General features: G+C 39.1%; 1 protein-coding gene across 3 annotated transcripts in view; it reads left to right on the forward strand.

Moving 5' to 3' along the window:
* Nucleotides 1-14,661, forward strand: part of GULP1 (GULP, engulfment adaptor PTB domain containing 1) — a 322,650-nt gene that overhangs the window by 255,690 nt on the left and 52,299 nt on the right. For all 3 annotated transcript variants that reach the window (XM_006024632.3, XM_025205329.1, XM_025205330.1), the window contains 4 exons: nucleotides 3,493-3,591; nucleotides 7,328-7,465; nucleotides 12,246-12,362; nucleotides 12,698-12,790. In XM_006024632.3, coding sequence (XP_006024694.1) covers nucleotides 3,493-3,591; nucleotides 7,328-7,465; nucleotides 12,246-12,362; nucleotides 12,698-12,790 — 447 coding nt within the window. The remainder of the gene's footprint in view (nucleotides 1-3,492; nucleotides 3,592-7,327; nucleotides 7,466-12,245; nucleotides 12,363-12,697; nucleotides 12,791-14,661) is intronic.

The following is a 14,661-nucleotide window of genomic DNA, read 5'->3' on the forward strand; positions in this document are numbered from 1 at the left end:
CTTAACTTCTATTCCAGGGAAAATCCTAGAAACATTCATCAACGAGGCTATATGTGACAAACTTACAGAAGGCTTGATACTGAATGACAGCCAGCATGGCTTCATCGCGGGCAGGTCTTGTCTGACCAACCTCATTTTTTTCTATGATCAGGTGACTCGTCACCTGGATGAGAGAAAAGCGGTGGACATCATATACTTCAGCTTCCAGAAAGCGTTTGACCTGGTATCCCATGAGGTACTGATCAGAAAACTGGAAGATATTGGGCTCAACTGCAGGACCATCACATGGCTGTAAAACTGGTTGCAGGTTAGGACACAGTGTGTCCAAATGAATGGATTCGTGTCATCCTGGTGCGATGTGGGCAGCAGCATACCCCAGAGGTCGGTACTTGGCCCAGTGCTGTTCAATATCTTCATCAGTGACTTGGATGAGGGGGTGAAAAGCCCATTAGCCAAGTTCGCCGATGACATCAAGATATGGAGTTGGGTGCCGACCCCACACCCATGGGTAGGATGCAGATGTATGCAGACCTAGATAGGCTGGCATGTTGAGCGGAACAGAACCAGATGAGATTCAACGTAGAAAAATGCAAAGTGCTGCACCTGGGAAGGAAGAACCCCCAGCACACCTACAGGCTGGGCATCACTAACCTGACCAGCATTACAAATGAAAGGGATCTGGGGGTAACAATAGACCCCAGCATAAATATGAGCCGACAATGTGACACAGTAACCACTAGGGCCAATAAAACTCTGGCATGCATCAATCGATGCATCTCCAGTAAATCCAAAGAAGTGATTCTCCTGCTTAACTCAACATTGGTGCAGCCACAGCTGGAGTATTACGTCCAGTTCTGGGTGCCGCACTTCAACAAGGACATGCTAAAGCTCAAGAGGGTCCAGAGAAGGGCCACCCATATGCTCAGGGACTTGCATGGCAAACCATATGAGGAGAGGCTGAGGGATCTTGGACTCTTCAGCCAAAAGAAAAGAAGGCTGAGAGGGGACCTGATTGAAGCTTACTGCTGTATCAGAGGCATACATCAGGAGCTCGGTGAACAACTGTTCACCAGGGCGCTCTGGGGGAAAACTAGAAACAATGGCCACAAACTCCTGGAAGATAGGTTCAGGCTGAACATTAGGAAAAAATTCTTTACAACTAGGGTGTCCAGACTATGGAACAAGTTACCCCCAGAGGTGGTGCAATCATCTATCCTAGAGGTCTTCAAGAGAAGACTGAATGGTCACCTGACTGGGGTTATCTGACCCTAGATGTCTTTCCTGCTCATGCAGGAGGTTGGACCCAATGATCCTTAGGGATGCTTTCCAGCCCTATGATTCTATGATCTAAGCTTCTATTTACCCATTTGGCCATGACCATGGGAGATCACAATCCCCAAGCCCTTTTCCTTATCCCTGCTTCCTAGCATGAAGTCTCTCTTTCCATAAGTGTAGGCTGCATTTTTGTTCTTTAGACTTTACATTTAGCCATATTAGCACTCAGATTGCTTCCTTGCATTCAGTAAACCAAGCAATCCATAACATACTGTCTCACTGACCTGAACCCTTCATTATTTGCCATTCATTCTATCTGTTTCACCTGTAAATTTCTAAGAAGTTTCCACCCAGGTCATTGTTAAAATGTTAAATAGGGCCAAGAACCAATCCCTGCTGGACTCATTTAGGAAAAAAACATCTACATGAAGATGACTCCCTGTCTAAAAAACTTTTAAAAAACTGTCAAAATAACCTGTTTCCTCTAGACTATGAATTAATAGGAAATTTCATAGCCTAGTTTTCTACTTCTTTTTTTCCTTATGTACTCATTTGTTCTAATTCAAATTGAGTGGAAAATGTCAAATTAAAGCAATTTCATTTTAAGCTCACCTTATATGAGTGTCAATGCCAAAAGAAGGAAAAAAGAAGTAGAACGTGTGCAACCTTTAAATGAGTGTGTTGCCAAAGTAGAGAGAGAGATTGGAAAGAAACCAGTTATAAGGAAAATAAATTCTTCTATGGGAGGACTTTTGAAACAATTGCTATGAACTGGAATGGCTATGAGAGATGGGAAAGAAAGCAAAATGAGTTTGTACAGTCATTTCATGAAAAATTGCTAAATACATGATAAAATATCTCAAGGTGTTGAAGGCTGCATAGAAAAAAATCCCATAAACTTCAAAAGTCATGTGAAGCAAAATACCACTTTAAAAAGAAATCTATCTAAATAGATCTTTGTAACCACAGCATATACCCTGTGGTCTTTCAGCTCACTGCTGCCAGGATGCCTATAGCCAGCTTTCTTGCAAAACTTCTGGAAGGTAATTTACTTCTTTGTTCCTTGACTGAGTGACCAAGAGGATCCTTATTTTATTTCAACTTCTCCTGAGGCCAGAAGTATGTTTTCTTCTCTCAGGACATCTGGCACTGACTTTTCGCAAAGCTCATCCTATTAGTCATAAACACGGATGAGCTTTATTGGGGGAAATAAAGGTGGGGACATAAAATGAAAAGTGGTTAAAATTGTGACATAGTGGCAATCTAATAGTTTGTTGGATTCCCTCTAGTCCTATACCCATTTAATTTAATTGTATTTCAGTGGCAGTATGTTTAGGGATGAAATTTTCAAAAGTACAAATGGTAGTTCAGAGCCTAACTCCCATTGACTTTCACAGAGAGTTAATCTTTGTGCTGCATGCATCTGTAAAGATGTCACTGAAGGCTTTTATATATTTGATCAGGAAAAGTGCTGATACCAAAATGAGGAGTAATTCTTTATATTTCTTTTAACTAATTCTCCCTGTCCTACCCCTTTCCCCATTCAAAATTAAAAATCATCTCATAGTCCATGTGCAATCTACAGTAACAAATTGTAAAACTCTACTGTCTGTCATGCTGTGATCTGGAGTTATAAAAAGGCAGGACAGATGTAGCAGCTATTGTAGAGAACATAAAAGGATGGAAAACACACAAAACAGGTCATTTGTCTAGGTTTAAAACTTGCTTAGTAGGCCTGTGTGAATAGGGAAGTAATCAATTCGCATTTGGCCGATTTGGAGGATAGTTATTCAATTCGGTGAGTCGAATCACCGTTCCCATTAGATTCCGCCAAATCCGAATCAGAGATTTTGCACTGATTCAGCGGTGATTCAGAGATTTGGATTGGTCAGGGAGAGGGCCTTATATAGAGTACTCTGGACAGTGGGGCTCCACATTTTAAAGAGAATGTATAGAAGTGTGTTTTTAAATACATTTTAAACAAAGCTTGCTACTAGAACTTCTGTAGTGTGTATATCCAACACATTGTTGAGCTTTTGGTATTGTTACTGAAAGGGTACATTTTGGAGAGGAGAGGCAACAAATCTAAACTGAGCATTTAAAAGGAAAGGGGGAATAACGTTGAGAAAGGAAACTACCAATATATAATTAGCAGTGCTCTTTTAAACTAGAGAATTGTAAAATAATGCAGTTGCTTCTTTGCTCTCCTCTTTATAGTTTGCAAGACATATCAAGAAATCTGAAGGCCAGAAAACCCCAAAAGTTGAGTTACAAATCTCAATTTATGGTGTAAAAATTCTAGATCCAAAAACAAAGGTAAGAAGGCGGGGAGGGTTGGAATTATTTACTATATCAGTAGTTAATTCAAAATTGTTCTTATTATTCCATTTTATAAGCCTTTGTTCTGATACTTCCTTGAAAGACTCCCTTATTGATGAGACTATTTCAGAAGTGCCTTTGCTACTTACTGTTAAAAAGTCATCCTCTACTAATATTTTAATAAGATATGTGCCTCTGAGGCACACAAATTACCATAAAACAGTGGTTCTCAACCCTTTTAGACTCAAGGAATGCCTCCTTATAATCAAGGCTTTAACTTGTTTTTTGACTATAGAAACATAATAGAGTAAATCAGCTATTGCAAAGAACTCAGAAACATCACAACAAATCAGCATGCTTTTGTATCATGGATTTCTTTTTAAAATCCTTGGGGTGTAGGTGGCATAATCATGTGTTTTGCTCACCTAATAGAGCTAATATTGTGGTACATCCTTAAAAGCATCTCATGGCATCCCAAGATGCTATGGCACCATGGTTGAGAATCACTGCCATGTATCTTTTTTTTATACAGAATATAAAATAGATTATCAAATCTAAGATTACCCTTTGATTGACTTTCATTACAGTGATATTGAATGGTCAGAGTGATCATGACCCCTTGGTACCTGTTCCTAACATTCTGTTGGACATCCTAGCTATACTATAGGCTTTGGTATCTTATCTATTGTAGCAATTTATCTGAGCAGTCCTGTGTTTCTTCTGTTCATTCAGTCTTGTTCATTGTGTCCTATCCTGGTTTCTAATGTATTTTGACATACAGATACAAACCAAACCAGAGCACCCGTCAAGTAGCAAAATAAATGCCTATCCACTGAACCTAAAAGTAATGTAGAGTGATTAATTCAACCGTTTTTTACCATTACACATCACATCATTTAGATCATTGTTAAGTTGTGGATATTAATCAACACTAACCAATGCTGCTGTTTTAATTCTAAAATGACTATTACAATTCATGTCATTTGAGAATAGTCCATTTTACAAGGAAGTTTCTACTTGCAGACTTTTTTGTTTTAAATCCATTTCAGGCAGTAGTTTCATAGTCCATTAGCAAAGAGCAAGCACTACATTGTCTCTATTGTAGCTTCATGGGGGTACAAAAGCCTTCCCCTGGCGCAAATAATTTAAAAACAACAGTTTTAAATGCCAAAAATGTTAATATCTTTGTAGCTCTTCCTGCAAGAGATTAACAGAAAACTGTGGGGCAGAAGTTCCTGAGTGAATAGAAACATATTCAACTCTTGAAAATGTTGTACAACAAGCTTTAATAGAAATCAACTGAGTGTAATATCTTTTCACCCTTTTTTCTTAAAGCTACATAACAAAATGTAACTTCATTTGGGAACTCCTTTACAAGTCAGCAAAGCAGATTTTTTTTTTACATGTTGCAATATTATAACACTGAGGAACTCATTTCCTCATAGGGTTTCTGTAAATAGGTAGCTTAATCCAAAGCAAATAAGGTATCCATCTGCTTTAGGAAATTATTTGAATTCCATATTGTTTTCTGATGTTGTAACTATTTTATTCTATTATTTTTTTCTCTTATTTTTATTGAACAGAAGTATTTTCACTGTTGGGAACAATTCATTTTAATTTTGTTACTGAATGAATTTAAGAATGATATCTGAAGGAATACATATTTAACCTGAATTGGCTTGCATATTATTGGTGTTCTTATTAATTGTGGTAGCATCTAAGAGCCCTAGTAATGGGTCAGGTCTCTACTATGCTAAACTTTGCACGGACATAGAAGGGGGGTCCCTACCCAAATCATAGAACAGCTAATTTAGTACTTTAAAAATCTCAAGAATCTAATCCTTACAATGACCCTGTTGAGTTATACAATGACAGGATCATTATCTTCACTTTGAAAACAGAGAGACTGGAAGCAGATAGGATCCAATTCATTCAAATGCTTTAACTCCCACAGAAAGCCTCCATAGCTTCAGGGAGACTTTGGTTATTTTACAGAATAGATCTGAAAATAATTTGGTCAGACACACCCAACAGCAACAACAAACCGATATTACAACACTGAGGTTACTGGTGCCTAGTCCTTCATTAAGCAGAGAATAACTTTCTCAGGGCAGTCTCAGACAGAACCATTTGTAAAACATAGAAAATCCTGCCTAGTCCCCTCAACATTTTCTTTTCCTGGTGCTGCTCCCTCTGGTTTTTTTCTGACCAAATATTGAAGAATGTATTTTCTTACCCTGCAATATGTTGTTCTTATTAATAGATAGATATCATGATGTTTCATTTTAATCATGGAAAAATGTTGATTTGGGGTTACTTTTTTTAAGTGAAAATTGGGGATTTTTTTAAATCGGATAAAACCAGGATCACTGGTTATCTGCCATCACTGAGAACTGTCTAGCTCCTTCCTCTTTTGAACCCCCCTTCAGATAGCTGAAGCTGCTATTAAATCCCCTCTCAGTCTTCTCTTCACTAGACTAAATGAGCCCCATTCCCTGAGTCTTTCCTCATAAGTCATGTCACCCAGCCCCCTCACCATTTTTGTTCCCCTCCACTGGACTTTCTCCAATTTGTCCACATCCGTTCCGTACTGGGGGTCTAAACTCAGTACTCCAGGTGTGGCCTTACCAGTGCTGAACAGAGGGGAATAATCAGTTCCCTTAACCTACTGGCAATACACCTACCAATGCAGCCCAGGATGCCATTAGCCTTCTTGGCAACAAGGGCACATTGCTGGCTCATATTTAGCTTACTATCCACTGTAACCCCCAGGTCCTTTTCTGCAGAGCTGCTGCCCAGCCAGTCAGTCCCCAGCCTGTACTGGTACACAAGATTGTTCCTTCCTTAGTGCAGGACTTTGCACTTGTCCTTGTTGAGTACAGCTTTCCCATGTAACCAGCCAAATAAAATACAATATGATGCTTGCTGAGAAACCCCCCCCCCCCTAAAATTGCAAATATTTTCTTTATTTCTGTAATTTTTCCAGGCTCCTTAAAAATATTATCCTTGCCACTTTGAGGAATAATAATATCTTTTTTGTACTTTAATAGAAGAACAATTTCACTATGTCTTAGGTTCAAATAAGGGCACTGAAAATTCCTAAATCAGCATTGTATTGCATTTTTAAAATGGAATGTATGCCTTTTGTGATTATCTAAACTACCTCCCTCCTACCTGCAATGTGATTGGACTGCGTGGTTGTTGAGTATTAGTTTTTCCACTTCAGAAATAGGGAAACCAGGAGAGGTTGAGGCATGTTCAATAAAAATGCTTTAATTCTTGTTAAGGTCAATGAAATTTGAAAATCCTAAGCAGCTTGGAAGGTGATGCTGAGAATCTCACAAAATCACACCAGGGTATAAGCTTGCTCAGAAGCTCGCACCAACAGCAGAACCAAGATTAAAAAACCAGAATGGCTGGAGAGAAAAACACTTATTTTTAAATGACTTGTTTAAACTAAATAAAATTGGGATAATTTGTTAAATGGAAAAACTTTGTTAGTTTCTTTACTACATAAAGAATTTAATTGAATTTTTGGAGTCCTGTTGGGATAGATGCATACCTCCACATAGTAAGCTAGTCCCTGCTGTAAGAACCAAATTTAACCCTGACACTGTAATCCTTCTGCCCTTTTATACGTATGTAAGAAAATGTGCATCTTGCATCAATTTGCAAATTGATTCCAAGTTTACATAGTTGCTTATAGAAATGATCCTTCTGTTTCTGTTTGCAGGAAGTCCAGCACAATTGCCAGCTCCACCGGATATCATTTTGTGCTGATGATAAAACTGACAAGAGGATATTTACTTTCATATGCAAAGATTCTGAGTCAAATAAGCACTTGTGTTATGTATTTGACAGTGAAAAGTGTGTAAGTATGCCAGACATTTTAGGGGGATTTTGATATCATACATAGGAGATTGCACTGTTTTGAAATAAGGAATAGGAAAAAGAGAAATCAGTCAAATGGAAGGTTTCTTGACTGGGGTCAGTTTGATATAATTTTGCATGTCTGTATGTGGTCTTTAACATTGTACTAGTGGTTATTACATATATGTTTGTTGGATATTTTATTTTTAAACTAAAGACTATTTTTTTTCTTGGTAGCAAATCTTCTCCCCAGTAACCAGTCTGACTAGCTGGGCCAAGTATCAGGATGATACACTGGAACGGTGGAGAGAAAATCCATCTGTGACTGTGAAATGTTTCTAGAGCTGCTACTAAGGAGCAGTGACTGAGGAGGGCATGTACAAACATTTACTTAGAGTGATTTCAAATGGGAAGCAGCATCTGAGGCTCAGGAACACATGGCAACTGTTAAACTTTAAACTTCGCATCATCCTATAGTGATACCTAAATTGCCCCAGGTTTAACCCTCAAGAAAGCAGGGTTAAAGTTGGAGTGCCTCTGCAATATTCATAGCCGTAAAAGCTGCTGCACATATAAGTGTTACAGTATATTAGCTGCTGTAGGGTTAGGAGCAACAGCTCCTCCTCCCTTTTTGAACCTAAGTCTACATTTGTCCATGCCCTGAAGTAACCTTCTAGACTGTTCCTTGTAGGATCTTTGTATGGCCCTACTCCTGGCTCATGCCCTCACCTCTCCTGGCTCACCGATGCCCTGACACATCACCAGAGGAATCGCTTCACCTGCCACTGAAACATTGCCACTTCTGAGTAGAACATGTCAGCTGTTCAGTGCTGTACAGCTACACTAAACAATAGTTTAGGACAGGAAATGAAGAATAACATATCCAGTTGAAAAATGAGGAGATTACATAGGCAGAAAATAATTACCTAAAGGAATTTAACCAGGGCATTGGAGCTAATGCAACTAGCCTTGTGAAGTAAAAAGGGACAGCTGATATTCCCGAGTCTAGAACCTATTTTATTTTTTAGTGAAACGTTTAACTATAGAACAAATATGTTTTACTTAGGATGACTCTGTAAAATTGCTCCTAAACTTTATAAACAAGAATTGCATTTTTGTATAGCACTTATGTAACATTTGTTTTACTGCATATTTAGCATATTTGGGGATCTTGTCATGCCACTGCGATGCTACAGTGGCAATACCAGTAACATTGTGTATATTCACTGTGTATATGTCTGTTCACTTTCCTCTTCTTCTTGTTTCTATCTTGTCTGTCTCTTTTTTCTCTTTCTGTCTTCCTTTTTTTTTTAGGCAGCAATAAGCACAGAACCCCTCCTGATCTCAGGTGCGTTTCCTCTCCACTAGACTCTCTTAATGCTGGTATCATTCCAATCCCAGTCAATAGAGATCTCCCTCTTACACTTCTATCTGCTTCTGTGATCCAATAGCATATTTAGTTCCACTTTCCAGCCTCTTGGTTCCTTCAGCTTCCGAAGAATCTCACTAGAATTATCACTTTTACTTCATCTGCAAACACACTTCCTGACTAATATGCCCATTCCTAAAACAGTGTAGTCTCTAATCACAGTTTATCATTTAAAACAATCCAGTGCAGCTGTTTAATAATGATATGTTAGCTATATTAGCATGCAACAAATACAATGATTGAATCTATATCAACCATTAGGTTTAACTAAAAGTCATCAAAGGGTAAGTATCTCCCAACTTTGAAAATTAAAATCTTAGCCTTGCCTTGACTTTTGGTCCATAGATGATTTTCTTCAGTTTGGTTTCCAATGGTAAATAAAACCAATGGTCTCACTGAATTGATATAATCCCTTACAGTATTTTTATTTTAAAAGTCAATATTTTGCAACAGACATAGCCTCATACCTACCTGTTGTAGGAGGTGTGTGTTCATGTCTTCCCAGGCAAAGGAGAAACTAAATTTGGGTTTCCAACACCTGTGTAAATGCCCTAACCACTAGGCTTTTGCATCACTTCCTCCCCTAGCAGTTCTATGAATCTAGCCCATAACTTCCTTTGCTCTTCTTCTAAGTGACCAAAACAAAACCTTTGGGGGAATTTAATTGTGTGTGTTTTGTTTATCATGAAGTGAAATTATTCAGTTTTTCAGGTCATCAAGAAAAATAAAAAATCAGATTGGCTTGAGCCAAACTTAACTAATTTTTATACCATTTTTGTAGTACAGCTGCTGAACTGAGAAACCAAATACAAGGGGAATACTTATATGCAAATGCTGATTGTTTAATAGTGACCAGTACACCTGTGCGAATAGGGAAGTATTCAATTCGGATTCAGATTTAGCCAATTTGGAGGACAGTGATTCAATTCAATGATTCAAATCACGGTCCCTATTCAATTTGGCTGAATCTGAATTGGAGATTCAGTGTTGATTCAGAGATTTAGATGGGCTAGGGAGAGGTAGGCACAGCTGGGAAGCTGCAGGTTCTCCTGTGGCTCCTCTGGCTGTGCCCGCCTCTTCCCGGGTTGGGGGAGCTGCGGGAGAAATCCCTGTGGCTTCCCTGCCCAGCCCCATCTCCCACCCAGCCCCAGCATCCCGGCAAAAAAAACCCAAAAACCATGCACTCACTGGCTGCAGCAGGGGGTTCTGGGGTCTTCTGGCAGACCCCCCGCCTCCCCATGCAGCCCCACCCGGCCCGAACCCCAGTGGCTACCCAGCTTGGCCCCAGCCTCCTGGCAATTAAAAAAAAAAAAAAAAGCCTCTCACTCACTGGATCTGGCAGTGGTGATCAGGGCCTCTAGGCACTTGTGGAAGAGCCCCCTCCCCCCCGCACAGCGTGGAGCAGCAGGGAGCAGTGGAAATCATCCTTCCCACTTACCACCTATACGGCAGCTGCCCCATGGTGCGGGTGCAGTGCAGCTCGGCAGGATGCTGCATGCTGTCTGGGAGCTGCAGCAGCTCCATGTGTCAGCTGGAGCCCAGCAGCACTCAGCCCCAGTGGGCCCAGCTCTCAGACAGTGAGCGGCACCCTGCCAAGCCGCGCTGTACCATGCCATTGGAGGACTCCCACATGGGTGCCAAACAGGGGGTGATCCCTGCTGCCTCCTACTGCCCCACACTGCACAGGGGGTCTCTGCCTCAAGTCCTCAGGTGCTTTGGGGGCTCTGGGGACTCCTGGCAGAGCCCCTCCACAGAACCCCTGCTCCCCAATCACACCCCCTGCCAAGCCCTGCCCTGATGGCTGCCCCACCCAGCCCCAGCATCCCAGTAATAACAAACAAACAAACAAACAAAAACTCACTGGCTCTGACAGTGTTGAACAGAGCCTCTGAGGGCTCACAGCAGAGCCAACCTCCTTGCCCCCCGTGCAGTGCAGGGCTGGATTTTTTTTCTATTTTTAAGTGCCAAGAGGCTGGGGCTGGGCAGGGGCTGGGGCCAGGCAGGACAGCCATGGGAGCTTCTCCTGTGGCTCCCCCTGCCCGAGGAGAGGGAGCCACAGTGGGAGGAGCCATGGGAGAACCTGCAGTCACCCAGCTGTTCCTGCCTCTCCCCAGCCGATCTGAATCCCTGAATCTCTCCGAATCTTTTCCAAATTGATTCAGAGGCTTCAGATTCAATTTGGACCCTTTAATGGGTCTCCTGATTCAATTCAGATTCAGAGATCTGTCCACCGAATCAAGCCGAATCTCCTCTGAATCAAATCAGCTACTGAAGTTTCGCACAACCCTAGTGACCAGTATAATTCACCACATTTCCTGAAGCTTTAGCTCAGTGGTTCTCAACCTGTTTAGACACAAAGCACTTATCATTAGACTCATGTCATCTCTTGAAAAATGCCAGCTCTTAGCTTTCACTTGTTTCTTGACCACCAAAAAATAAACAGCAAGAACTCTCTCTTCCATTGAAAAGAACTCAGATAAGACCGTAACAGGTCAGAATGTTTTGTTCACCATGAATTTATCTTGAGAATCATGTGTAGGTGTTTCCACACCTAACAGTGTTAATATTATACAACCCCCGCATATCACCTTTAAAAGAACCCGGTTGAGAATCACAGCTTTAAATATTAAAAGAATATATTGCATTGGATGATTTATTTGACAATAGTTATCCTAAGTAAAACTATTTTTAATTAGGATGGAAATAAAATTGTGTATTTAGTTCTCAAACTTGTAAGAAAAACTAAAGTATCACTTTATTTGCCTATATAAAAATACATACGCTGATTTTTATGATCTGACATTTGTGACGAACAGTATTTAGGCATAGGCATGCTGTTATGAAGGCATACTTTCTGTTATATGCCAACTGAGGGCCTAAATTATTTTATATGAAAAGACTTATGAAACCTAATTGCATAAGTGATTAAAAATAACTGATCGTTCCATAATGTTAAAATTATTCATTTAATTAGAGAAAGAACTAGCCAACAGTCACTTGAGGACTAAAATGTTATAAAAATGCAGCATGACACATCCATACATGCTGCTTAAAATCTTAAAAGTAGTATGATTTACATTGGAAACTTGGTAATTACATTCTGCCTACTCTAGTCTCCCCTATATACTTGCATAAATTATTCTTCAGTCACCTTCCTAGGAAATATTACATATGTTTTCTCCTGCAAAATGGCTGCCATGCTTCTTTTCAGAGTTGACTTTATTTGAATGGTGGGTGAAGTAATCCCTGTGTCCACTATACAATATGTAGAATGCTTTGTGACCCTGTAAAATGAAAGACGTTATATAGAATATTCTTAATGTGATAATTTAATATTTTATTCTGTCTAAAGGCTGAAGAAATAACTTTAACAATTGGTCAAGCATTTGACCTGGCTTACAGGAAATTTCTGGAATCTGGTGGAAAAGATGTCGAAACAAGAAAACAGATTGCAGGGTTACAGAAAAGAGTAAGTTATTCTCTCTCTCTCTCTCTCTCTCTCTCTCTCTCTCTTTGAATAAAAGCATATATTGTAATACTACACCAAAGAGTATTATTAAGAAACTAAAACTGAGATCCTGTGAAGAAACAGTGTGTCATCCTGTAACCACATAAGTACTTAAAATGTGTGTTATATTAAAAAATAAACTAAGGCTTTTAGATCAATTTTTAAACACCATAATCAACTTTTTGGTCATTTATTTAACTGAAATATATAAATCTCTTACTCATATTTTGTAGTTTAGATTGGCTGTCAGAGGATAAATCCTTCACTAGCTATTACAATAATTGTTTATTTTCTAGATTCAAGAGCTAGAAACAGAAAACACAGAATTGAAAAATAAGGTACAAGATTTGGAGAATCAGTTAAGAATAAATCAAGTGCATACGTCTCCAGTAAGTACATGGACATAACTGTTTTCTACAACTGACATGGGTGTAATTCAAAATTGTTATAATCTGGGCAATAACTTTACTATCCACCCTATTTTTATTATTATAATCAACATGTAATGATTCTACATTTAAGTAACAGTGCGATTTGTGACAAGCAAAGAAAAATGCAAAAAAACAAAAAAAAAAAGAGTGCAAATGTTTGTTATCCCTTCTCTTGTGTCAGTGTATGTATGAACACAGTACTTACTTTTCTTAGGACCCTAAGCAGAAGTCTTGCAGACCAGCTAAGGATGAAGTTAGTTTAGTTATTCTGCTTCTAAAAGATGTGATTGGGAGTGGCAACACAGAGCTTAATAACTCAAAAATTTTCTTTCTTTCTTTGTGTTATGAAAATATAGTTACTTATAATATTGTTTTGTATGTAACCTTATTTTAACAGTTTTTATTCTCATTTTTCCTAATAGAATCATCAAGCTGGGGAGCCATTAGAGTCCTTCATGTAAATAAGTAGATATGTTTGGTATGCTAGATATGATTAAGGTGAAATTCCTTACCCATAAAAATGCTTTATCTTTTTCAGTATCATTAAATGCTGCTGATGATACAGTGTTTACATGACAGATATACAGACTAAATTAAATACTAAGTTATAACTATCAAAAGTACATATACTGACCCTCATGGCCCCAAAGCTGGTATGACTTATTACATACAAATTAAAAATAGCTGTAAAAATCTTCCTAACGTATGCATTACAAATATTTATGATAGAAGGTGATATCCTGGCCCTACTTAAGTAGGATTTTACCATTTTAATCTCTTTTTTTTTCAAAATATCAAAACTAGAATAATAATATGCCAATTTTATTTTCATTTGAGTGATTTGGAATGGAAGAATAATCCAAACATTTTAAATCAGTGCATTCTGTTTAAATTGACACCTGTGCAACCTAACATTAATCTTGTTTAATTTTTTTATGTTGTCTTTCTAACTGGAATTTTATTATACCCATTTCAAGTCTTAAGAATATATTAAGATTTTGATCTGTGAAGACAACCAAAATACCTTTATATTGGCAACAGTGACTTATCAATATTGCCATTACCACTACAGTGAAGTCCCAATAAAAAATACTATGGTCACTGAGTTTTATTGTAGTATGTAGATGCAGTAGTAAATTGTAATTATAAATATCTTTCTTTTCAAAGGGATTCATACTAATCTCACCAAACTGCAAATTGTGTTTGTCTTTTTACTTATTATGTAGTCAAGCAACTCTACTAACCTCAGGCCTCAGAAACTAAATTTTTATTTTTAACCAAAGCATTCAATCAATCTAATAAGATTTTATAGTAACACTGTGATAGATAAATTCTTCTTAAAGTAGCTTTCATAAAGGAATTGGAAATTTTATGTAGCAAAAAGTAACAGGAACATAAGAATAATAAAGGAGAGAAAGACTTTTGACTTTTAAGAGACATTTATTCCCAGATGGGTGATCACTCGGAGCCAGTAAAGACCATGTACAGGTACGCCCGAAGATCTGGGCCTCATGGACAAGGCCTGGGCTCATGGCCTGCAAGGCCTGCCCGTACACTCTAAACTAACAAAACAACACACACACACACACACACACAAAAAAACCCACAACGAATATTCGGACTATATTGACTTTTTTACAGTTCTGCCAGCGGGGGACACCAATGAGGCCTCAGGGGTCGCCCCGCATGAACCAAAGTCCAAGGCCTCGGCCCGCTTGAGGCGTCCCTGCAGCTTGAGCAGCTGGTGGTCTCACAGTACGAGGACCAGGCGTCCCGCCTCGACTCGGCACAGCGCCCCCTCGAGGGCCCAGCGCTCCTCAAAGGCGGGC

The sequence above is a fragment of the Alligator sinensis genome, unplaced genomic scaffold, assembly GCF_000455745.1.
Source record: "Alligator sinensis unplaced genomic scaffold, ASM45574v1 scaffold67_1, whole genome shotgun sequence".
Classification (NCBI taxonomy): Eukaryota; Metazoa; Chordata; order Crocodylia; family Alligatoridae; genus Alligator; species Alligator sinensis.